The sequence below is a fragment of the Lasioglossum baleicum genome, chromosome 9 (assembly GCF_051020765.1).
Source record: "Lasioglossum baleicum chromosome 9, iyLasBale1, whole genome shotgun sequence".
Taxonomy (NCBI): domain Eukaryota; kingdom Metazoa; phylum Arthropoda; class Insecta; order Hymenoptera; family Halictidae; genus Lasioglossum; species Lasioglossum baleicum.
The window spans coordinates 1,114,725-1,141,911 of NC_134937.1; the positions used below are offsets into that span (position 1 = coordinate 1,114,725).

At 38.2% G+C, this 27,187-nt stretch overlaps 2 protein-coding genes across 5 annotated transcripts in view; one reads left to right on the top strand and one right to left on the bottom strand.

Moving 5' to 3' along the window:
- Myb (proto-oncogene like protein Myb) overlaps positions 1-3,610 on the top strand; it is a 72,245-nt gene extending 68,635 nt beyond the window's left edge. For 2 of the 3 annotated variants that reach the window (XM_076431000.1, XM_076431002.1), the window contains one exon: positions 229-3,610. In XM_076431000.1, the coding sequence (XP_076287115.1) occupies positions 229-363 (135 nt within the window). In that variant the 3' untranslated portion in view covers positions 364-3,610. The remainder of the gene's footprint in view (positions 1-228) is intronic. The other variant, XM_076431001.1, reaches the window with a different exon arrangement.
- Positions 3,611-3,931: 321 nt separating this feature from the next.
- Rchy1 (Ring finger and CHY zinc finger domain containing 1) lies at positions 3,932-27,155 on the bottom strand. 2 transcript variants are annotated; one of them, XM_076431007.1, is made up of 5 exons: positions 26,278-27,155; positions 7,580-7,897; positions 6,370-6,648; positions 6,195-6,285; positions 3,932-5,876 (listed from the first exon to the last, which is right to left on the bottom strand). In XM_076431007.1, exons 1-5 carry the CDS (start codon positions 26,467-26,469, stop codon positions 5,791-5,793), a joined length of 966 nt encoding a protein of 321 aa, XP_076287122.1. In that variant the 5' UTR covers positions 26,470-27,155; the 3' UTR covers positions 3,932-5,790. The 2 variants fall into 2 exon arrangements, with proteins under 2 accessions (XP_076287122.1, XP_076287121.1); XM_076431006.1 differs by having other exon boundaries at positions 3,932-5,879; positions 26,278-27,153.
- Between the last annotated feature and the right edge of the window lie 32 nt (positions 27,156-27,187).

Sequence of the window (27,187 nt, forward strand, 5' to 3'; positions counted from 1 at the left end):
TATTATTAGATACATATAAACATAATCTCGTTAAATCAATAGCAGAGCGGGCTGTATTTAACCTTCCTCTACATATAGAATGAGCCCTCACGCAGCCCAAAATCCCCTTAATTTAGAAACGCTACGAACTGTCGTTCCAATCCAATATTTGGTACAATTTCAGATTGAAACATAGATTAGTCTACAGCTGTTGTAGTCCTAAGGTTAATGTTATTTATTCCGTTAAAGCTACAGTTGGAGGCGCAATGGACGACAGTGGCTTGTGGACGCACACGCGATCAACTGGAGATGACCCGAGCTGCTCGGCGATTTCTCAGCAGCCACGGGTACCTGCCGCTGCGTCCTCGTTTCTTGAATTTCTGAGAGCGTTTCTACAGCCGTAGGGGCCTCGGTCGCACTTCGTGGTACAAAGGAAAAACGCGACGTTGAACTAGTCGTAGTTTAAAAAAACTATGCGGCGCTTCCGTTTAAGGAATATGGCCTTCTGTGTTTTCTTTCCATCGGATATGAATCGATCGGACGAGTTTAAGGAAGAAGCAAAAATCGGAATAGAATTCTATTAGAAAATTTTACACGAACTGTGCACGACACGTTACGCGGGTCAACGTTGCAGTTAATCGAAATCAACTGGTCGCTCGAAGTCACAAAAAACTTTTGCTCGCGTCTTTTAAACCGAATAAATGATTCGTGATAAAATAGCGACTTGGGTAAGCCTACTCGTTAGGCGAAGAAGGACGATTGTACAGAAAAATAGATCCATTTGATTTCGATCAGACTGCACGCGCGCCGACGCATAGCGTGTATGGTTCGGTCAGATGCTAAAGGAACCACGGTGCAACCGACGTTGCATCCAAAAGGAGAGGTAATGACACAAGAGCTTTCCGAACTCTTCCGTTCGCAGTTTGTTGTTCACGTCGGGACGCGTGGGACACGAATGAACCGCGAAAATGAAAGCAAAGCAAAAGATACTTGATTTTTTTTCTCTTTGTGGGTGACAAAGATGTTGCTACAAGATGCGAGCGTTTCTCGATGAAAAAACGTTCGGCTTTGTAAAGGGTCGTTAATATTATGCTGCGCCATTTCCACTCGTCGTTTCTGACAACGAACAGATACAAATAATTTTACTAAAATAATGTTAATCGATAAGATACAAGGATCGAGGGAATTCAATTTCCTCGGAAATCATGAATGAATTTTATTTGCGATTTTCTTATCGACGATTGGGACGGGCAGCGATTATTACTGAGATTATAATGCAGATCATCGTTGAAAGATTTCGAACCTGGTAGAGCAAAGCAGATAGTCAACAGAGGAAAAAGAAAGGGATTGCGAATGGAGACAATATAAGGAGACAATAATGATACTGTTCTATATTGATTCCTTTTTATATAAAGATCATCTACCTTGCTTTGCCAAGCGGTGCCGGGAGAAGTGTCCTTGTTGCACGCAGATTGTAGCGACTTCTTGTCACGCGTGTACGAAAACATAAGATGAGCGAATGAAATAGTAGCCGGTTGGTTTGATACAATAGTATATATTATATATAATATAAAACAAAAGCATTATTGCGGCCGTTATGTACAAAGAGCCTTTGTAACTGGTATTTAATTTACAACTGAATAATAAAGACGTGATGAGAATCACACCAAAAAAGAAACGTCGCAATTGCTCCTTGAATCTGTGGCCGCATCGCGTCACGGTCCTCTCCTGCAAGATGGACACGGTGGCTTAGTCCGTGCGGCCATTAATAATACGCTAACAATGTGCTAAGACGTTACGCATAGCAGACCTGGACGTAAGTTACTTCAAAAATACGACAACAGACATCTCGAGATTGCTCGAAACAGTTCCTTCGTGTCTTCGTTATAAAAATAACTTAAAATTAACGTTTCTTTTAGTACGAATACAAATGATCTGAATATAATTTGTCTAATATTAAAAATCTCCTATGTAATTAAAAATTATTCGTAGAGGGTTATTCTAGCGAATGTTCGTTCGATTAAAAAATTAATAAAAAAAAAGTCTTTCAACCCTTGTGCACACTGTCGAGGGAACTATCAATTTCACGAAACATTTATCATGTTTTCTAGTGTTCAAGTTGAAGCCCGATGTTGAGACCTGATATATCGGTGCGCAAGGTTCAAAAGCTAATCGATAAAAATAATTCCGTCACAACGATTCCGTTGTCGCGTCGAATAAATTATCGCGGACTTACATAAACATTGTTTCCGTGCGATTAACATGATTCGCTAATTGAGCAATCACTCCGTGATCAATTAATTGAAATAATGTCCAAGTCTGGCGTATAAGTAAATAACGACAATTCGGTTTTCGGCGTACGTCAGCGTGCTGCTCATTCACGAAACTTGGAATGCCATGGAATGAATAAGAGGTATAAGCGCTTGTGTGATCACCAACTTGACAGCTCAACGAACAAGTGGAAAATCCCAACGAGCGAAACAGTCCCTCCCTGATCGACTCGAACCGTTTTGAGCTTTACAAGCAAACACCATCGTTCGAGAACCTGTTCCTCCGACTCCGAGTCGAATTACAGGGTTCAATCGTACACACAGAATCATCAAACGGTACAAACTGGATACGATTAGCGATATACATACAACATGAGCGATCCGATGAGCGTGAAACATAGCCCTGGGGTTCTGTTTGTTGTACACGTGTTCATAACCACGCGCCACGTGGAAGTGGAAATCAGGATTCTCCACAGTAGTGCTCAATAAAATATTTAGTACAGTGCCACTGATTACACTGCAGCCTTTAGTAGTCTGACCTTCGTTACCAATTAATATACACTACATTCTTCACGGTCCGACCTCATTTCTCGATTATTCTATCTTAACATCGAAACAGTAGAATACAACTAGTTCCTCGATTTCTTCACTATGTAATCTTTCTCCGAGGACTGTACGACAATGGATACTTTCCTCGCTTCAAGACTAATCGAATTCTCTACGCTTTTGATCCGTAACGGACGCCTAATCTTTTTGCTCGTTTTTTTATTAAAAATTTAACAATCCGAAATTGAACTATTCATTCACTAATATTTATTGTATAAAACAAGCTAAATCGGCCTTACATAACTAACAAGGGGACTCGTCGCCAACCACTATGGATTTTGATGAAATTTCAAGGTACGTTAAGCGAAATATCTCTTACAAGTACGTATTTTAAAAAAATAATTTATATCTGCATTGTAAAAGATTGAAAGTGGTTTGTCTTTTCAAAGTCGACTCGTAGACTGAAGGTCTTGGATATCTCATTGTTTACAGTGTATCGTCAAGAGGTGTTCTACAAGACATGTTTCTTCCAGATTTACAGCTGAAATTTCATCAATCTCGATAGGTAAGTTGTACAACTTCTATATAAGTTAGCTTCCTAATAAAGAAATTAATAATTTCGTTTGCAACGCAAGAACACGCGTTAGAAGTGTGCGATTAATGCCTCCTCATCGAGAAACCAACTGTTTCGTTATAACAGATGCCGCCACAGCTGCTTAGAGTAAGTAGAATTCCTACTTAATTAAAAAAGATCTCTTACGAAAAGCGAGATTGAGAAAATGAGGGGAGTGATCGAGTACAAAGCGAGTTCATGACGAATAAAAATACAAACAGGTTAGGACAGAAACACATTGTCACATTGCAGAGGCTCACATTGTTTCACAAACTTCGAATACAAATTTTCATTGTTTATCGCTGGACTGCTGATATTTAGACAAATTCGGAAATGTCATGGACCAATTGTAGCTTCATCAAAAATTTTTATTTTATTGTGTTATCGATCATTTGTATACGATACAAATGCTCGACATTCGCAATCTGTTCGCGATCTTGGCTATTTTCATGTGAGATCACGCGACACAAACTTATGCGACCCATTAACTAGACTGTGGAGCTACATTGCTAGCGTATAAAACGATTTTTCATAAAATATACTGTTTCGTTTGACTTCTCATTCGATGGAACTGTTTCTAAAAATTATTAAGCTTCAATTTTAGTTGCACAGACTTCCACAGTCTTTAAGGACTTGAATCTTTAGAGTCTACAGTGGGTGTACAAAGTATTCGTACACTTTCTGAAAACTAATAACTTTTTTATAATTCTACCAAACAACCTGAGTTTTTATAATCAATTACATAGAAGCATTAGTTTACGAAGTGATATACAAAAAAGATTTTCCAAAAATTATAATAATTTACAAGGTTGCATGCAAAAATAAAAAAGGCATTTTTTAAAACTTTTTCATTTGGGTCCTTAATGAAAATTTAAAATATATGTTTTGTAGATCTATGTTAGTCATACACATGCTGAACATTTCATTGAAACCGATTAACATACACACGAGCCACAAGCGGTTAAAAATTGTGAAAATGGTAGTTTTCCACGACTTTTGATCAGTTTCTGTTTAAAATCCACAGAATCGTACATCTTTCGATGCCTGTTGTTTTTTCCTGCGTCAATCGATTTCGATGAAATTTCTAGAAAACATATGTTTGAAATTTTCATCAAGGGCCCAAATGAAAAAGTTTTAAAAGATGCCTTTATTATTTTTGCATGCAACCTTGTGAATTGTAATTTTTGGAAAATGTTTTTTGCATATCAGTTCCGTAAACTAATGCTTCTAATTGATTATAAAAAATCAGGTCGTTTGGTAGAATTATAAAAAAGTTATTAGTTTTTAAAAGGTGTACGAATACTTTGTACACCCACTCTGTATATTGTATATGTTAAAATCTGAGTCGCGTGTAAGGGAGAATGTGTTTATGCGAACCCTGATTATACACACATCATTTAACAAAAAAAGACCACATAGATTTCGAATTACCGATAAATTTTCAAAGAATCGTCACACGTCAGGTGTCAGGTTTATTACACGTCACCTAATTGTCATAAATTCTCCCGCGCGTTTTGTTACGGAGAGAAAGTATGCTGACACATCGAGAAGACCCGAGTGATCCTTGACTAGATGGCGATCTTTTCGAAAATTGCGCGCTATGATGTAATCCCATTAACGAATAGAAGGCATTCTTATCAATTAATAATCTCATTGTCATTCTATTTCTACGTGTATCTGCGTAATATAAAATCGGGGAACTATATGCGTAGTAGATAATCATAGAGGAACTCTTAGCTGATTACAACAATAGCTAAAAGGGGATTCGTTTCGATCTTCTTTCCTTTTTTTTTTGCTCTGACTAGTACTACCGGTACATGTTGGTTGGTTGATTAGCATTTGCGAAAAGATTGCATCGAAAGAAAATGGTCACGCATCACGAAGTGTAAGAATCTCCATTCGGAACAAAAATGAAAATATAAACAGCGCAAGAAGAATTTTGAAGAACGGGGACACCGTGTGTCGCGTCACCGATTAATGATAATAACAAAAAAAAAGAATACCGGGACCGCGTCGTACTGTTCATTTCGATTTACAGTAATCAATCAAACAATATCCTCGCGAACAGAAAATCGTACGTTCTTCATAATTCGAGCTTCATATTCATTTCCACCGGGATTAATATATCCGCGTTACGCCTGCCATCGTAACGCGAGTATTTAATCGTATTCAACACGGCCTTTTAATGAGCAACAGATTTGAATTGGCTGCTGCATCTTAGCCTCCTAATAATCTAACTTCTGTAAAAACTCTGAAAACAATCAACAAAGACGTGTAAATTCGCTAAAAACAAGTAAAGAGGTAAACGCAATTCTTCTACTGTCTTTTTGAAAACGTCTGGGAGCGACACTTTCCCGGGAATGATTCTGTATCATAGTCCCATTAATACTCGGAGTTCTGACGTTGCGATTTCTCTTCGTCGCCCGTATTCGTGCTGCCGCCGGCTGTATCGTCCAACGTTTCGGGATCTGCTGAAAGTTTCGAGAGAAAATACGTTCAAAACTCTGTGTTCATAGAATATGTAAAGGCTGCGGATCTTCATGCAAAATAAAAATTGTCTGCATCGATTGCAAGAAATAGAATAGAAACTAAATTGAATTTTACTTCTTCCCTTAATGATTTTAATACAGAGAAACGAGAAATCATATATTGACATCTTCAATTTACGAAATTGTTCAACAATGTTGAATTTCATCTACTCAATTTTGCTATAAATGCATAAAGGTTCGCAGTCTACTAACAACGTAAACTTCAATATAGAAAATGCAGAGAGCGTTAGCATTTACCTGGAGAAGGAGATCCTTTGACTCTGCAGGTATTGTAACTTCCACAATTTAAACATTTCAAACCTACAACGTGAAACTTCACTGTCGACTCCTGCAACATTAACATAATTCAATGAATAAATTTGTTACTGTTCTACAATTGAAGAAGATACGCCTAACAGTTAATACGCTGTACCTCGTGGCAGTCTTTACAGAGAATATCGACTTTATAATCTCTATATTCTTCTGGCATTGGTGTCAGTGACACTTCCATGTCTAAAAATCTCCATAAGTCAGTCATATCTAGAAGAGACACTTGGCAAATGGGGCATGCGTAATGTCCTGAATGTAACAGCTCCTCGAAACAAGGGCGATGCAGTAAATGACCACATTCTGGAATGTGACAGGGTATGCGACTCGTGTGAATGTCCTCCAGACAGACGGGGCAATTTGCATGTGAAACATTTTCCACGCACTGAAAATATCAAATCAGCGTTAGTACCACTATTTTTAAGGGGATGGACTCTCGTTACCAGGGTTGCAAGGGTACGGGATGCGCCTTCTCACTTCTCGATAATGCAAAGATGGGTTTTTCAGTCAAATGCGCTAGTTAAAAGCCCTCAGAAGTCCTATTTTTTCGTTTACGAGGCGTAATTGTATTATTCGGCAGCGTAATTTGCATTATTCCGAAGCATAAAGCTTCGTAATAAAAATAGGACTTTTGGTGACGATTGCGGCCTAGATTGATCTTTTTATCTAGCGCTTTTGACTACTGAAAAACCTCATCTTTGCATTATAGAGAAATGAGAAAACGCATCCCGCACCCTTCCAATCCTAGAAACGAGTCTACCCTCTTAATACCCTTTCTTATTAATATAATTTTGAAAAATCTATGGTACACGCGACTAAACACTTTTTCATGGAACCTTCAATAGCGACAGCAATTTTCATTGTGAACTAACGAGTCACCCCCAATAACGTCATCCAATAGTTTCATTTAAGATTGCAATGTTCTTTTGGTACAGCACAATTATTGAAAATCCTATTAATAGGCTTCCGGTAGGTAAAGTGTTAAATGCACGCGCTCGTAGAAGTGTCTGCTCATTTGAGGCATTCGCTATATCTCATCCACAAGTGAAGTTTACATCAACATTCTTACCGGGACGAGTAAATTGGCAATAAAATGTGCAACCGGTAATACCAGTTACACTTCAATAGACACTGCATATTTGCGCGAAGAGTAACAATTGCAGTCGACTAATCGAACTTTTAACACTTTCAATTTGTGAAAATAATTACGAGTGTAATCTGTATGCGAGCTATTATTGATCGAAGTGGAGAAAAATCGTAAACCGTGTTTCTCCATCGAACGAGCAAATACTTTCATAACTGTGCACATTGTTTACCGTGTGTCCATTTTGCAACTGAACCGGCAAGCACATGTTGCACTTGGCACAGTGGAAAAATCGGGCTCGACCGCCGACCCGGCATATCCCGCAGCCATCGCAGTGGTACTGATTCCTGTCTTCGTCGTCGAAGAGATTGCATACGAGACACGTGTATTTGCCGAACCGGCAATGACAGTTCTGGCAAGTGGCTTGCACCGGCTGACGGGTGTCGCACAGGACGCATATCAGCTCCGTGACTTCCTTTCTGTTCACCGTGTGAGTCTCCCGTTCGTCGTGGCAGAATCGACACGTGTATACCTTGTTGCAGCAGGGCGTCTGGAAACAAATAATTCAATCGTTAATCAAAAGCAAACGGTAATAATTACACTGTCCAACAGCCAAAAAGTATTTCGATTCCCACTATGCGATTCTTATAGAGTTTCCCGCGCTGATTCCGAATCTGTTTTTCATTTTTTTCCTATACGTCCAGTTTTTCAGAAAATGGAGTTTAAAAAAAAAGACATATTTTTCAACTTTAAACAAGTATTGTGATGTTATTATAAAAGATATTGAATTGTTCTTTACAGCAAAAGATTCTGTAGACTTTCCCGAATACAGCGATATCCAATATTAATAGATTATGATTGTTTAAACATGTTTAAACAGTCACTAAAGGCGGAGAGACACCACTTTTGCACCAATTTTTGAGGATACATATTCGGATATACAGGGTGTTCAGGCTATTACTAGCCAGCATTTTTTTTTGTAAATAGTAACTATTAGAAAAAAATGATGGAGGAAAAAGTAATACTGTTTTTTATACGCAACAAATTGACATATGCATTTTTGTTGTATTTGCATTATTTTGATAGAAACGAAGGTGACCTCCAATTTTTTAAATGGAATGCTATACATTTTTTAATGTATTATGAAAGCGTGTGTCATGAGGAATTCATCCATCTACTACACAATGACCTTCATGCAAGGTCATGCAAGGTCAGAAATGGAAGAAACAATTTGAATATTGCGTACCAATGTGTTTACACTTTACACGTATGCCTTATTGATACGAATCGGATGATGTTGTCAATCACTGTCAGAATATTTACTTCCAATTTCCACCATAATGAGACAATTTCAGTACTACTTGTTTCAAAACCGATGGATTGGAACATACGGACCTGTCATGTGGCCTGCAAGATCTCCAGATCTATCACCTCTGGACTTTTATTTACATTAATTACAATTATATTAGGCTACTAATAAAGAACTAATTTATGTGACACCGCCCAGCGATATAAACGACTTGGAAAGCAAAATAACACAAGCGTGCGGATTGATAACTCGGACCACATTAGAAGAAGCTACCAAAAACGGAATTAACAGAGCCGAAATGTGTATTCATGCACAAGGAAACCATTCTGAACATTATCAACTTTATAATGTCAAAAAATTTAAACAAATTCTTTTTTTGCGTTTTTTTCGATGATGGGGCGGAGTGATTTAAATTTTGAAAAAAATATGGTTATATTCCTTGAAGTTCCCCCTTTAAAATGAGCCCTTAAACAAGATGGTATCTTTAAAAGTGGCGTTACAATGAGCTGGTAAAGGACGCCGTGTACCTCCGTTTCAGGTAGAGGCGAGTCGAGCGCACGGCTATTATGGTCCGTTGTCGCTGGTCTCAAGAAAATGCCAGCAGACTGTATACGACTAAGGTACACGGCGTCCTTTACCAGCTCATTGTAACGCCACTTTTAAAGATACCATCTTGTTCAAGGGCTCATTTTAAAGGGGGAACTTCAAGGAATATAACCATATTTTTTTCAAAATTTAAATCACTCCGCCCCATCATCGAAAAAAACGCAAAAAAAGAATTTGTTTAAATTTTTTGACATTATAAAGTTGATTGTCGAGGTTGAAAAAATTATTTTGTAATAGCCCAATCCTTTCCGAATAAAACAAAAAAAAATTTAGCTCAATCGGACAAACCGTTCTTGAGATAAAAATTCGTAAGTGAAATTCGTGAATTTCGTAAGTGAATATCGTTCACCGAAATGGGCAAAAATTGAAAACTTTGAAGGCCTGCCATTTCTAAAAAAAATTCGAAACCGGCAAAATGATGACTTAAACCCCCCCTAATTTCGCATGGACTACAACATATTTCAGTTAGAACAAAATCGGCGATGGTGCCTGCAAAAAGTGATCGATTCGGCATGGAATGACCCTATTTACAAAAAAAATGCTGGCTAGTAATAGCCTGAACACCCTGTATATCGGGCGAAGATATTTTGCTTGCTTGCAAACTTGAAAGGGTGGTTTCTCAAGATGAGAAAGTCTGCTCTATCGGGTGGTATAGTTCGATTTTCCGCTGGACCCTTATTTTTTTAGATAAATTGAAAAATATCCTAAAAAATTAGTGCAAAAATGGTGTCTCTCCGTCTTTAATCATTGTTTAAACATGTTTAGACAATCATAATGCATTAATGTTGGATATCACTGTATTCGGGAAAGTCTACAGAATCTTTTGGTGCAAAGAACAATTCAATATCTTTTGTAACAACATCACAATATTTGTTTAAAGTTGAAAAATATGTTTTTTTTCCAAGCCATGTTCCTCAAAAACTGTGCGTATAGGAGAAAAATTAAGGACAGATTCGGAATCAGCGCAAAAAACTCTATAAGAAGGACCCAACAGTAATTGTGGAACAAAATTGGTGTAATTATACAGTGTAATTATACTGCGGATTTTATACATTTATGACAAAAATCGGCACGTACAATTTAAAGCAGACGACATGTTAAAAATATTTAAGGACATCAATGCGTTAGTTTCAGCTTCGGCTCCTGCGACCTGCAGTGAATGCAAACATTTTTTATTTTGCATAAAGATCCGCACTCTAGTTATAATAAAATAGCACAGGGCACTTCTCTTCGCTCTCGAAAATAAAAATTGCCTGCATACAATATTGCACAATATACAGTTGCGCACATAATTGATCAGACACACTTTAAATCAGAATAACTTTTTTATGAATGGACCAAACGACTTCAATTTCTCTGTAAGACTAGAGAAGGATTAGTTTAATAAATGACGTCTAATAAATATTGTGACAAACAATAGTAAAAATGGATTTTTACAACTTTTTTAGATGGGCCAATAACAAAAATTTCAAAGATGTGTTTTGTAAACTCTTATACATATATAAATTATATAGATTCTGAAAATTTCATTGAAATTGGTTTACGAATTATAAACGATCGAAAGTAGTAAAAACGGCAGTTGTAGGCCGAAAATCATGAAAATGTATGTAATAACTAGACTGCGGATCTTTATGCAAAATAAAAATGTTTTGCATTGATTGTGGGAAGCACGAGCAACATAAAAATTGATTTCATCCCTCACCGACTTTGTTACATTGAAGGCTACGTTACAACATTCTTGAATTTTAAAAATCTTTCACTGTTTTATATTTCATCCAACCAATTTCTTCATAAATGCATAAGGAACCGCGCGCAGTCTAGTAATAACTATAAAAGCCAAATAGAATTGTCATTACAGTAATGTCCCATTCCAAGTCAATTCTCGGTTCTGTGTGATGACCTAGATCGGAACAGGACACTATTTTTTTGTGGCTTCGTCGACCGCGCCGAACGTAGAAAAGGACAGCATGTAAATGTAAACACAGACCGCGCGGCCGAAGGCGCAACAAAAAAATAGCGTATTGGTGAGACAATACTGAAACTTCTTTATTTTTCTCTTATTTTTCATGAAATTTTACCAATATATTTGTGACATTTCTCTGATTAAAAAATGACAAGATACAATTTGACCCATATTCACTGTACATGTGAAGCATAATTTATAATTTATCATATATTTAACATATGCTGCTATACATATACAGGGTGTCCCACGCAACTGTTCCTCCTAAACGGTCGGGAATAGAGGAAAATGTAATAAGAAAAAGTTGAATGGCATCAGACGGTGCATACTACCCAACTAATTTTATGCACTTTTGTGCATCGGTGCATCAGAAAAGTGCAACTGCATTTTTTTAAAAGTGGAAACCTACATTTTTGGCTGCACCCATCGATGCAGTTTGTTGTGCTCTACATAAAAGTACTAACATACTTATGCCCTAAACTTATTCGTTAAGAAGTTATCGAAGCTAAAAGTTCTCTGATTTAAAATGAAACATAACGTACAGCTTTTCAAATCCAGCTGTGCGGCAATGTCCCCCGCAAGGGGAAATCTTTGTACATACATATTTGTTTGCCCATTCCTATGTTTTGGTCAGCCGCACAGCTAAATTTGACAAGCTGTAGGTACTCCGGAACACTTGTCGAGACCGAAATAATTCAGTGAACTTTTAGCTTCGATAACTTCTTAACGAATAAGTTTAGGGCATAAGTATGTTCGTACTTTTATGTAGAGCACAACAAACTGCATCGATTGGTGCAGTCAAAAATGTAGGTCTCCATTTTTAAAAAAAGTGCAGTTGCATTTTTCTGATGCACCGATGCACAAAAGTGCATAAAATTAGTTGCGTAGTATGTATGCACCGTCTGATGCCATTCAACATTTTCTTATTACATTTTCTTCTATTCCCGACCGTTTAGTAGGTACAGCCTGTTCCAGTTGCGTGAGACACCCTGCATATAGCATATATTTACATAACTAGCAAATTAACGGAGCTACAGCCCGTTGGAGGTTTTTAATAAGAAGAATGTGACATATCTTTAGGAAGGTTGTGTGAAAATAAAAAAGTTAGCGTCGCATTGGTATTTTAAACAACACAATAAGTTTTGAATTTTTGCCGACCGTCGCGGTCGCAGTTTCTCTTTCTTTTTCACTCGCTATCCTCTTCTATGTCCTAAAGTTACTCCATACTTTTTTTTAATTAAACCACTAAATACAGTTGAAATTATATCGTGTTTGATGTCATTTTAGTCAGAAAAATGCCACAAATAAGTTGGATCTTTATGCAAAATAAAAATTTTCCTCCTGAACTGCAACAAACCGGAGCGACATAGAAATTTATTTTCTCTCTTAATATATGTTCAATAGATTGAATATAAAATATAAACGTATTTTTAAATTCGTCTAATGTCTTTAATGTTTTAAATTACACCTACTCATTTTTGTCATAAATGTATAAAATCCGCTGTCTATTTATGAACATGACGGTTATTGACATTGTTAATTTTAGATTCTCGAAAGACCATTAGCTAAGTGTATGGACATTGCTCCAATGACCCAAATAACGACATGATAGGGTAGTAAAGCTAGCGGAGCAATAAGAAGTTCGTTCGCAACCAATTAAGCTCTCGAGGCTTTTGGAACATGAAAAACTTTTTGGTACTCGTTTCACTCGTTTGAAGGTGAAAGTGTTGCATATATGTAGAATGTTGATGGGGTGATTGGTAGAGGGAGCCGTGTTTCAAATTGATCAGTACAAAAAAGTTCCCTCAGCGATCCTGGTTCAGAAAACGAAGGCCTCTGATAATAATTCTATTAGCCCCCGTATGAATCCGTCCTTGATCCTTAACCGCTCCGTCGTAGCAAGCGGTTATAAGCGATCGGCAGCAAATCCATTCGGCGGGAGCGGTAAACTGACCGTCCACGTGCACCGGAGAAGACACTGTCAGTTGCGGTCACAAACTGGCCGTCTCACAGTGGTCGGAAACAGTGTTCCCAGACGGGTCACCTTTTTTCGCACATACGCGTCCGAAACAGCAACGTACCTATGATGAGGCGATAATGTACAGAGCACTGAGGCAGCAGTCCAGTCAATGAATGCTCGTAAGGGGGGTGTAGAGGGAAATGGAAGGAACATAATTTTTAACTTTGGGTCTTTGTTTGGACTAGTTAGGAGGTAAACATATTAAAAGTCCCCACTCCTAGGAGGTGAGCGGGGTGCAGGGGGGCACGTGGAAGGTCCCCTTTTTCGGATTTCCGCTTATATTTATCTCGGAAACTATGTGTCCTAGCGATAAGACCATTCTATACAAAATTAAACTGACAAAATGTGCCACAAGATTGATTGGATTCAGTTTTTCGATATCTCGCATAGTTTCCGAGATATCCGCGCTCAAAGTTCACTAATTGTGAAAAAAAATTTTTGCATCACGTTTTTTGCCTTATTTGACTAGCTAACTGTTCAGCACAATTAGTGAACTTTGAGCGCGGATATCTCGGAAAGCATGCGAGATAGCGAAAAATTGAATGCAGTCAATCTTATGGCACATTTTGTCACCTTTAATTTTGTATAGAATGGTCTTATCGCTGGACGCATAATTTCCGAGATATAAGCGGAAAACCGAAAAGGGGACCTTCTACGTGCATTTGAAGTTGAAATTGAAAAATTGAAGTTGAATTTGAGAAATTGTGATGTTGAAACTGAAAAATTGGAGTTGACATTGAAAAATTGATGTTAAAATTGAGAAATTGATGTTGAAACTCAAAAATTGAAGTGGAAATTGAAAACTTGAAGTTGAAATTGGAAAATTGATATTGACAATGAAAAATTCAAATTGAAAGTGAAGTTGAAATTGAAATTGAAGTTGAAAATAAAGTTTTGAAATTGAAGAGAAAATCGAAAAATTGAGGTTGAAATTGGAAAATTGAAGTTGAAATTGAAAAATTGATGTTGGAATTGAAGTTGAAATTGAGAAATTGATGTTGATAGAAACTGAAAAAGTGAAGTTGAAATTGAAATTCAAGTTGAGATTGGAGTGTTAAAATTGAAGTGTTGAAATTGAAATTGAAGCAAAAACACTAGCTCGAACAAATAATATGTACCAACGTGAACATTGAGCGCGGATATCTCGGAAACTATGCGAGATAGCGAAAAACTGAATCGAATCAATCTTGTGGCACATTTTGTCAGCTTTAATTTTGTATGGAATGGTCTTATCGCTAGGACACATAGTTTCCGAAATATAAGGGGAAAACCGAAAAAGGGGACCTTCTACGTGCCCGCCTGCACCCCGCTCACCTCCTAGGAGTGGGGAATTTTAATATGTTTACCTCTCCTAACTAGTCCAAACAAAGACCCAAAGTTAAAAATTATATTCCCCTTCCATTTCCCTCTACAACTTTTCGTTGACTGGACTACAGCTATATCGGTGGGAATGTACCGAAACAATCTATTCCGGACAGAAAGACTCCGGGACGTGTCTTACGAGTTACAAAATATACAGAAGTACACTTGTCATACATTCGTTTTACATAAACAAATCATATCAATTTCTTAAAATTCTGCGGGGCGCTCAAGGTGCCACATTTTCTCAAGAATCGTACTTTACTGAGGCTAAGATCGCCGCGCATGCGCGAAAAAAGGTGACCCGTCTGGGAACAATGGTCGGAAATCGCCAAAACGTGGTCAAAATAGGAAGAAGTACTGCAATTTAATTCAAAATTGATACCCATCGGTTTTTCGGGTCGCTGATTATAAATCTGAGGTCAAAATTACAAAAAACAAAATGGTGGATTCAATATGGCGGATCCGTAACGCAAAAAATTATTGGACACTCTTAAAAATTAGTACATATTCCCATGTTTTTCGTGCCGTTGAATGTGAATCTGATACCAAAATTACAAAAAACAAAATGGCGGATTAAATATGGCGAATGCGTAATCCAAGACTTTATTGGACTCTCTTGAATATAATTCCTCTGTTCCTTGTGTCGTTGAATATGAATCTGATGTCAAAATTAAAAAACAAACCAGAAGCCGGGTATGTGAAAAAATTATTTATTTCCACATATATTTGGTAATAGAATGTTTGCGAGGTATATCATTAGTACCAATTGTTATCAGATGACTTCAGGTAGCGAAGAATGTAAGATTTTAGTGTTAAACTAGCTTTTGCCCGCGGCTTCGCTCGCATAGAAAACTGTTTAATGCCCTCGGAAATTGATATTGTTTCTCCATAAAACCTTTTAACCCCCCATTCACCCCTATAGGGTTTTAATTTTATGTCATGCCGCCATCTTAGATTTCAAACCCCCTTTTCACCCCCTTAGGGGTTGAATTTTTCAAAATGCCGAAACAGGTGTTTGATTAATTATATCAAAGAGCATTCAGACCAAGTATCAAGCAAATCCGACCACGAACAATATATTCCTCATACAAACGTTTCAACCCCTTTTCACCCCCTTAGGGGTTGAATTTCGAAATATCCTTTCTTATCTCTTGTACAGATCATAAAAGAAACCTCTGTGCAAAATTTCAGCTTTCTAGGGCCAAGGGTTTAGCCTGGGCGTTGATAGGTGAGTCAGGACTTCGTTTTTATATACAGGGTGTTTACCTACAGGTGGGAGAAAATTTAAGGGGTGGTTCTCGACGATAATATAAGACGAAAATGAAGAATAAAAAAATTGCGATTTAAAATCCGCCTAAAATGCTGCAACACTTCTAACAAAAGTATACGTTGCGTACGTCAGACAGGCGCGCGACAGTCTCGTATCAAGTGACAAACGCATGCATACCTTGGTTCTCATTTGGGGCCCCAGCGAGGTGAAAATGTTTAACAAATCGGTGGACGACATTGAACCTACCTACTCGTTAAAATCCACAAGGGCATTTCTAATATCCGCCCTATGGAATTATCAAGTAGAAGGGGTCAATGCCCTTTCACTTTTAAATTCTTCTCACACATATTCATAAATCCTTATCCTGCACTATAATTGTTCATAACACCGTACCTAATATACTGGAATAAACGCTCTAGCACTATTTACAATATCATACACACGCACTACAAGTTTACAGAGTCATGCGATTTCTGCGAACGGAAATCTTCGACGCGTGCGAGAAGAATCGTCCGTACAAGCTAGCATCTGTATGCACACTGATTCAAGACAGCTGATGAGGTCGATGCTAGATCGATAAAACAAATGAAGGTCTACAGCAAACTACCGTCCAAACATTGCGCGTTGCTATACCAATACATTGTCTATCCTGTTTTCACGAATTTCGTGATTCTTTCTCATTCTGTCTGTGACCGCGAAATATCTCATGTGTGTGCATTGACCACATTAGCTGTCTTGAATCAGTGTGCATACGGATACTAGCTTGTACGGACGATTCTTCTCGCACGCGTCGAAGATTTCCGTTCGCAGAAATCGCATGACTCTGTAAACTCGTAGTGCGTGTGTATGATATTGTAAATAGTGCTAGAGCATTTATTCCAGTATATTAGGTACGGTGTTATGAACAATTATAGTGCAGGGTAAGGATTTATGAATATGTGTGAGAAGAATTTAAAAGTGAAAGGGCATTGACCCCTTCTACTCGATAATTCCATAGGGCGGATATTAGAAATGCCCTTGTGGATTTTAACGAGTAGGTAGGTTCAATGTCGTCCACCGATTTTTTAAACATTTTCACCTCGCTGGGGCCCCAAATGAGAACCAAGGTATGCATGCGTTTGTCACTTGATACGAGACTGTCGCGCGCCTGTCTGACGTACGCAACGTATACTTTTGTTAGAAGTGAGGCAGCATTTTAGGCGGATTTTAAATCGCAATTTTTTTATTCTTCATTTTCGTCTTATGTTATCGTCGAGAACCACCCCTTAAATTTTCTCCCACCTGTAGGTAAACACCCTGTATATAGATATATAGATAGATAGATTATAGACGTTATAAACGTTGCATCCCCTTTGCAACCCATTAGGGGTTTAATTTCTTAAAATGCCGAAATGGGTATTTGATTAATTATATCAAAGAGCGTAAAGACCAAGTTTCAAGCAAATCCGACCACGAACAAAATATTCCCCATACAAACGTTGCAACCCCTTTTCACCCCCTCGGGTGTTGTATTTTTTGAAATGCCGGAACAGGTGTTTGATTAATTATATCAGAGAGCATTAAGACCAAGTTTCAAGCAAATCCGACCACGAACAATATATTACTCATACAAACGCTTCAACCCCTTTCCACCCCCTTAGAGGTCGAATTTTTCAAAATGCCGAAATAGGTGTTTGATTATTTGTATCAAAGAGCATTAAGTCCAAGTATCAAGCAAATCCGACCACAAATAAAATATTCCTCATACAAAAGTTGCAACCCTTTTTCACCCCCTTGGGGGTTGAATTTTTCAAAATGCCGAAACAGGTGTTTGATTAATTATATCAAAGAGCATTCAGACCAAGTATCAAGCAAATCCGACCACGAACAATATATTCCTCATACAAACGTTTCAACTCCTTTTCACCCCCTTAGGGGTTGAATTTCGAAATATCCTTTCTTATCTCTTGTACCGATCATAAAAGAAACCTCTGTGCAAAATTTCAGCTTTCTAGGGCCAAGGGTTTAGCCTGGGCGTTGATAGGTGAGTCAGGACTTCGTTTTTATATATATAGATATTGCATCCGAGGTATTTCTTTAGTACTAAAATATAATAGAAGTTTCTCAGTTCCGTTTCGCTCCGATATTTCGCTCACCTCTAGTAAAATAAATATATAATTTATACTATGGTGTTTCATCTGATCCATACATAAGTAGCATTAAGATGTCATGTACAAAAAAGATGAAACAATATCCCCCCGAAGTCACACAATTTTTTCAAGAACCTGATATGAATGAAGATATATGTCATGTGACGAAGTATTGTAAAGTTACTTGTATACAAATTATTTTGTATTTTCCATAATTGTGATTGTAATTGGTGTTTTAAATGCAATATTTACCATTAAAATCTTACACTGTTGACTATCTGAAGCATTTTATTGTAATATATAACAATAATGTACCTTACATTTGCGAATATAAGTTTTGTCTACGATTTACTTGTTTAACAAACGTACACTTGTTTAGCAGCCTTAACAGCTTCTTTTCCAAAAAAATGAACGCTTGATCGCGATCGATATGCAACTTTTTCGTTAATAAAATGTACCAGATGTGTAGATTTCTCTTTACCATCCCGCAGAGCTTCAAAAAATTAAATAAAGCAATAAAATCAGAATATTATATTAAATTAGGACATGCCCAACAATAGCAAGAATGATAAACCAGCGTTACAGCGCGATAATAAATCACAGAGGTAACTTCAATTGTGGTTGTAAATGCCGGTCTTCTAGAACTACTAACATTGAACTTACGTATCTCCGACAGAAGTACATATTAAATATTGGCTATAACAAAAAAAAACGTGCTCTGGAACCTTATAAATAAAGTACTATTACACAGATTTTTAAACAACCGAAAAAAATTGTTGGCTTTTAACCACGATTTGGCGATTTCCGACCACTGTGCGTCTGCCGCACGTGGTTGCATTGTGTGTTACTACGAAATTCGGAACAGAAATTGTTGGCCACCCAAACAATTTGAGTTCATTCGGGATAGTTGAAAACTCTCGCTACTCGAATACAGTCAGCGTCTGCGTCACGTTCAGTAATCTCGGGTTTTCTGGCCGCGAAGAAGTTTTCTCTTAGACCGATTTTTGCGGAACGGATGTTGAGAGAGCCATTAGCGAGGCTGCCAGTCCAAAAATACATCGATGCAGCAACATCACTCTTGTTCCTTGTTAGTATACAATAATTGTTAACACGTTCACCGCGCGGAATCTATTTCGAATGACTTTCCGTTCACGCCAATTGTATAAGTTAACAGACCGCACCGCGGTGTACGTCCACGTCGTTTTTAAATATTTGACTAAAATTACCGTAACGTGCGCTTTCTGTGTACGATGTACCTACGTAATCGCAAGTGCTTCTTCAAATCGCAAGCCTATCTAGACTATTCACGGCACGGTGTTTCTCTGGGCACTATTTGTGGAACAAAGATTTCCAGAGTCTTATCTCTCAACTCCCAGGTAAACAATGTGAACCGGCGTGAGCAAGTGAGAAGTGAGAAGTCGGAATCATGCGGGCAGCGCATGCTCCGTGCAGCAGAGAACAACTCACAATCAGTTTGGGTTACAGGGTGAATGAAAAAAAAATCGTAATTCTTGGAATAGACAGTTTTGCTGCTGCAAAAAAAAGGTCTCCGTATACGCTTTAAAACGAAAGAACTTTTTTAGCCCTCATTTTACGAATTGAATATGTACCTCGGTGTCAAATTGACACATTGGTAAAAGATTGATGAAATACATAACAAGGTAAACAGTTATTAAACGATGTTTTACATTTTTTATTTACATCTTAGGTGTTTTGCATTGAAAAAAATAAAAGTCGCAAAGTTTCGGACAAATTTGCCGACAAATAACAGAACAGTATATGTAACTTATTTCAAGAAGACTGTGTCAAATTGACACGAGGGACGGATGAGGGTTAAAATGAGTTCGGACTTGAGATCTTTTGAGATATTACAAAGATTACTTTACTAGTTGTTGTGCAAAAGAAACATTTGAAGAAAGAAACGTTGTTTTTTACAACTTCTATTAAAATTTTAATTTATAGATCTGTGTCAATTACACCAGAATCGCCAAATTAAGACTTGTGTCCCCACTCTACCTTCCCCTTCTACGACGCTATTCCCCACGCTTCCGCTACAGCCTGGTCACGTGACGCGTTCTGTCTCTGTCGTGCACAGTGCTACCAGATGACGGGAATCACGGTGATATGGTGTACCCCCTCTCTGATGACCAGAGTAATATGTGACACGTTGCGCGTGCGCGATGGGGACGCAACAATGAGAGATGACATTTCGCAGGTTTTAGGTTTTATTGCCGCATAAAATTCACCCATTTACTTATTTCACATACTATGTAATTATTGATTCCTTTATGTCTATGTTGCGAGTTGTATTTCTTTAAAATGTGACGTTACTGAATTTATTATCCCAGTCTCTTTTATGCAACTATTTTTGAGGAGCGTATGAGGGTTAACAGTGTTAAAATATATTATGATTTATTTTTATGACATTAATGAGACATTTTACTAGAATGTAACTCAGTACTACATGCATACAGATTTCAAGATTTTTTTCAATTGTACATAGTAAGCATTCACACTTCGCTTCACGACTGAAACTCCAACATGTTACAATTCATTTTATTTATAATAAAGAATGTTTACAATCTCTATTTAGAACGATTCATATGATTCATTTCATTAAGTAGATACATGTATGCAATAGGTACGATACGATACGCGGCAATAACCTAAAACCTGCGAAATGTCAGTCATTGTTGCGTCCCCATCGCGCACGCACAACGGCGCGCAACGTTTCTCCCATTCAGTGTTACCAGACAGGGGTAACAGAATAGGATAGTGGAAGGGGAAAAGGAGGAGAGTATTTCCGAGAATTTTGGCGCCGTTTGGAGCCAATCTGGCACCACTGGACGTGCATATGTCCGGTTCTGGCAGAGAGAGGGTTACTTTCTCCCCTTAATTCGTGTTTCCTCCCCTCGCACAGTGGTCCCGGAGCCCGCTTTTAGTGGCCAAAACTATTGTAGCGTTATTGCAAGGTTTAATGTTATATTATTACAGGTTGTTGGATTCGTCTTGATACCAGCTAGAGAATATTATAAAGTAAAAAATATATGTTAATACTTAAAAAATCGAGGTAATCTTCATTTTTTATAAAAAAAATTTTTCTTTAATTTTTTATATTGAAGTTTGTAGAAAAATGAATACTGATCAACTTTCGTTCAAAACATTTTTTTCATATCATCAGAAATATTTGAGAAATTGTGTTAACAATGCTCACACAGTGCATACTACGGTTACTGACTCGGCGCGGCGAGCTGTTTTTTCCGCCTTTGTTAACTTTGGTCCCCACTCCTATTGAAGTTTTCGTGCTACATATTCGCAAGCGTGGACCTTGAAAGGCGATTCCTAATTTTCCAGCAATTTGGAAAACTGACCAACCCCGTGTCGGCTAAAGAAAGAATAATAGCTCGATGTAGTCCAGTCAACGAAACGTTGTAGAGGGAAATGGAAGGAACACAATTTTTAACTTTGGGTCTTTGTTTGGACTAGTTAGGAAATAAACATACTAAAAGTCCCCACTCTTGGTGGTGAGCGGGGTGAAGGGGGGCATGTAGAAGGTCCCCTTTTTCGATTTTCCGCTTATATCTCGGAAACTATGCGTCCTAGCGATAAAACCATTCTGTACAAAAATAAAGTTGATAAAATGTACCACAAGATTGATTGGATTCAGTTTTTCGCTATTTCGCATAGTTTTCGAGATATCCGCGCTCAAAGTTCACTAATTGTGCTGAAGAGTAGTTAGCTAGTCAAAGAAGGCAAAAATTTCTTTTTCACAAACATTTTTAAACGTTTTTTCTTTAAACTATACCTAAAGTTTTCATTGCACTTAAATTTATATACTTCGTATATTGATTGAAACATGCTTATTGTATTGTCATTAAATAACTGAAATATACCTGCTCACACATACGAAAATATAGTACAAATTTTCATTTCAGCATTGTGTAATGCAGGCGTGGGCAATTTTGCCTCAATTGAGGCAAAACTGTCCCCACCGTAGCGCCCACTGTCCCCCACCAGCATCCGTCGTTACTATGTAGAAAGGACGCGTTTCGCTTGTCGCAAGCAGTGCGCAGGCCTCGTGCATCGGAGGAGCGAAACCGAAAGGAAGCTTGGTGGGGGAAGCAGGCCTTTGAGGGGCTCCACCCGTGTCCACGCCTGGTGTAATGAATAATTAAACTATTCAGTTGTTCCTCCAATTTCATGATTGTGAACTTCAAACGCTATACCTGCTCGCAAAGTTATCCGAAAGACCTGATATTTTGAATTTCGAGGTTCTTGTTTGAGAGAAAAAAAAATATTGTTAAAATTTGAATGTGGCAATTCCGGGACCACTGTGCCTCGTCTGAGAACTCTGAATTATACCAAACCTGAGCAAATTGTATTTCAAATGAAAATAAGAAGTAACTTTGATGATTTCGTACCGTTATTTTCAAATAAAAAGATCTCTCTCCGTAAAACGTATTTTTGAAATTTTCGTAAGACACGAATGACTGACGGCAACTCATGTCGGGCGAAGATATTTTGCTTTCTGGTTCGAAAAAAACGTCGACCATGCAAACTCGAAATGGCGGTTTCTCAAGATAAAAGTCTGCTCTATCGCGTGGTATAGTTCGATTTTCTGCTGGACCCTTATGTTATGAGATAAATAGAAAAATAACCTGAAAAATTGGTGTCTCTCCGTCTTTAATCATTGTTTAAACATGTTTAAACAATCATAATGTATTAATATTAGATATCACTGTATTTGGGAAAGTCTACAGAATCTTTTGCTATAAAGAACAATTCAATATCTTTTATAATAACACCACAATATTTGTTTAACGTTGAAAAATATGTTTTTTTTTCAAAGTCATGTTTCTCAAAAACTGTGCGTATAGGAAAAAAATTAAGGACAGACCCGGAATCAGCGCGAAAAACTCTACATATAAGAACCACCCAACAGTAGTTGTGGAACAAATTTGGTGTTGGACAGTGTTATTAGGATATTTATATGTACGTAGATTTGTTCAATAACATATTTTCCATTCTCCTCTATTACGTTTTGCCATCTTTTAGGTGACTTATCATGTTATTCAATAAACCTATGAATAAATATCATAATTTTATCTTTGAATTTTGATTTAAAAACGCTACGAACTTTCGGTCCAAACTAATATTTTCAATTGTACTTGACTACTACCCCCATCAACCATCGAACGTGTAGTCTTACCAAAAACACTGAAGTAATATAAATAACAGATTTTATACTTCTACGATTTTATTAACAGCAACGTATTCTCTTGGAAAATGTGGAAAACATATTGCCAGAGAATACTTGATTTTTAAATAACCACATGCACAATTTTGATTATTGCGAGGATAAGTATTCACATAAATGGTGTCCCAACAAGAGCAGAAAATTTAAATTTGCTGCTATGCTTTGAGAGTCAAACCATTAACACTAGACTGCGGATCTTTCTGCATTTATAACAAAATTGAGTAGACGAAACTTAAAATAGTTGAAAAATTTAAAAAGAAAATGTCAATATATGATTTCTCCTTTATAAAAATCATTACGGGAAGAAATAACATTCAATTCACTTTCTATTTCTTGCAATCGATGCAGACCATTTTTATTTTGCATAAAGATCCGCAGTCTATTTATCACAGTTCGATGGTAGACAGTCTGCCATTATTAAAAATGAATCGCTATTCGACACAACAAAAATGGTGGAAATCTAGCGCTTGTGACTAATGAAAAACCCCATCTTTGCATTATCGAGAAACGAGAAAGCGCATCCCGCACCCTTGCAATCCTGGAAACGAGTCTACCCCCTTAACGCCCCTTTGAATTTCTTTCTCTAGGACTTTTTAAAGTTAAAAGTTTATGTGAACTAGCCCACGCAAAAATATGTTTTTTTTTCAAAGTCATGTTTCTCAAAAACTGTGCGTCTAGGAAAAAAGAATTAAGAACAAATTCGTAATCAGCGCGAAAAGCTCTATAAGAACCACCCAACAGTAGTTGTGGAACAAAATTGGTGTTGGACAGTGTAATTATACTGCGGATTTTATACATTTATGACAAAAATCGGCACGAATTGAAAGAATTATCGATTCCTAAAATTTTCTTCAACCGTCATTCAGTAAACAAATTCTAAATTCTCGAAAAAAGTCCACTTTTAGAAAAGTTACATAATTTCAAGGGTGTCCGGCGAATTTTCGGCTGATTGTATCTTCTTTCTCGATTAACGATCTCTGTTTTTCTCGTGTTTTTCTCGTGTTTTTCTCGTCTCCCCCTTAAAATCATCCACAATACTTTTTCTCAGGGTGTGTGTGTGCTTTTTCTCCCCGCAGATGACGCTGAAGCACTGATCGCTACGAACAGTACACGACATTTGACTTATCGCGGCAATTGGTAAGCAACACTTTGAAAGAGGGCATCCCGTTACACAACACGACGAAACATCATCGATTTGTTTGCTGTGTACACATGCAGCACGCATACACGCGAGCCCTGGTACACTGTATTCTCACTTGATACGTTTCGCCCTAGACGAAACGTGTGACGGAGAAAATTCCCTTTCCTAGATGCGTAAGAAAAGTGCGCATGACATCGTGCTGACATCAGTCATCCGAGAGAACATAGTCAGACGCGGCTCTAGGCTTCTACGGCTGACTGATATACCGGTAATTGACAACTGACATACCGAACGTCTATTCGGTTTACGTTGCCCTCTTTTTCTGTACGGAAACAATGTTTTTGGATTGTACGTTCATAATCGATAATCACACGTGCCGTCTGAAAGGCAGTTACGATGCGGTAACTGGACTGCGGATGTCCACGCGGACTCAGAATTTTGAAAAGAAATTTTATAAAACTTTCGAAAGCTTTCTCTCTTTTCAACAGCGTCGAAAAGTTTTCATATTTGCGCAAGAAAGGGATTTCACGCTTTTGCAACGTAATCCTTCTACAAGGGGTTGATACATTCAAGAAAAATGTTCGATTGTTTTATTCCACGATTGCTGGAACATATTTACTCATTCTGATATAGCGCGATAAATACATATATCTTTTCTAGGAAGGGAACCTTGCGGCATGCATTTCGTATATGGCGGAACGAATCGTCTCTCGCTGCATGGTCATAAACATGCGACACGTTTCTGTGTTTACACGCGATGGGGGAACTGAAAAAGCTCGTCCACGGGCGATTTCGGAATCACTAATTGCGAAACCGCTACGTCATTTATTGTATCGATTACCCAGCAAGTTCAAGGATAACCGCGGAAGTATCGGACTCCGTATGTATCGACTACAATAAACAAATTTATTTAATTCTTTGACTAATTAAAAATCTTAAGTCGAGACTTTACGTAAGTCGATATGAATTTGTTCTAAAAAAAATTTACGAATTTTTATCAGTGCACTAAATAAATAATTTCAGAGAGTACATATGTATTCACACTGTATCATTGACAATCGTCCGAACGGTGAACTCGTTTTCTCAAGGAATTCACGAAAATTCTTGTCCTTATCAATCCAGAAGCGGCGCAACGCGAATTAATGATATAATTAACCCTCAATTGGAGGCGTGCGTCACTTACGCAGCAATTTAACAAGCAAATTAATCGTTTTACATAAAGAGCATCGATTAACTCTCGTTACGTCCTATCTGCCGGAATCAATGACAAAAATTATTGTAAATTTCGGAATAATAAATATGTACGTGTTAATTATTTCACGAGAAGCCAAGAGCTTGACGAGATCGAATCCACCGTGTCTTCCCGAACACGTACTTACGAAAAATGGTAGGGACATCCTTGCATGAAGAATTGAACAGCCCTACCAATACAGAATGTTATCCTAAATTCCTAAATAGTAAACACTCTATTTCGTCTCAAATCGTGTAGACAACTTCGTAACTCTTCGTATCTTATTTACAATAATTTTTGAAAAACATTATTCTATTTGCAGTCCATGTCTTGAGATTCAGAAAACATTTTAAATTGATATAGTAAATTAATATTATTTTATCTTCCGCTTCAGATGATTAGAAACAAAAGTTTGATTTGTGCTATCGAAGATATTCGAACCGTACAGCGTCGGTCGGTTTGAGCAATATTGGAAAGGCTGCTGTTCGAAATTCTGCTCGGCTCCGAGGAAGAACGTGAAACCACGGCGAGCGATCATCGGGGAGCCGCGTGATCGAGATGTCGAATGCGGAGCGCGGCTGATTACATACCGACCGTTAACGTTATTTAGAAAGGCGGCGAAGCAGCGGGAAGAAGACTCACCACGAATTTGGACTTTCGCTTGTAGTGCTTGCAGCCGTAATCGTGGCCGGCAGTCCCGTCGGAAGACGGTTCTTCCTCTTTGGACGTGGACGCGCGTTCGCCGATGGTCTGCGCTTCGTCGTTACTCTCCATCGTGTCTTGTTGATCCCGAAATTCCTGCCTCTTTCTCCTCCGCCGTCTCCTTTTTCCCATCGACTCACCCGTCCTTTCCAGATTTTCTCGCCGCGTGTCCGTTTAACACCGCCCGGTACACAATTTGTTTGTTTAATTAACACGCTGGCGACGATTCGAACGGGATGGCGGACAAAATAGAAGGAGGCAGAGAACACACTCGGAACACGCGGCCGTCTGCGTATCCCAACCGCGCGGGTTCACCCGGGGCGTCCACGAAACGTATCCGTCAACCCGAGCCGACGGAAAATGTCGGCAACCTGCTGTGATTGCTCGCGGCCGTAACATTTTCTCGAGCCATCGCCGCTGCTTCGCGTATGTATACGATTCTTTACGTCGCGAAGGATTAGCGAATGGATCTCGCTACGGTCAGGTTTCAATCGCGGGCACACACACAAGCTCTCTTTCTCTCCCTCTCTCTCTCTCTATCTCCTTCTTACTCCTCTTGTTCCCCTCTCCCGTGAACGTTGCATACACAAAAGTAAAACGACGATGGCTACTCTTGTTCGCGTTCGCACGAGAAAATCAAAGCGTCGTCACAACAGAAGCTTTAAATACACGGTCATTTCGGGGAAAACCGATCGACACTCGACACTTCTGACCACTTCTGACTTCTGACTTCTGACACCACTTGGCTTCACCGTACTGTCACCATGGTGTAATGGTAATGATTACGACGGCAGACGACGTCCCGAAAAAAGATGTAAAACCACCGCCGGAAGTCGGAATGGCCGCTGGA

Bases quoted from the DNA above. Each gene is read 5' to 3' on its own strand.
- Rchy1 (XM_076431006.1), bottom strand. From the start codon at position 26,469: ATGGGAAAAAGGAGACGGCGGAGGAGAAAGAGGCAGGAATTTCGGGAT. The intron at 7,898-26,277 runs GTGAGTCTTCTT...ATTTGTTTCCAG, and splicing joins AGCGAAAGTCCAAATTCGTG to ACGCCCTGCTGCAACAAGGT. The intron at 6,649-7,579 runs GTAAACAATGTG...TGATATTTTCAG, and splicing joins AGTTGCAAAATGGACACACG to TGCGTGGAAAATGTTTCACA.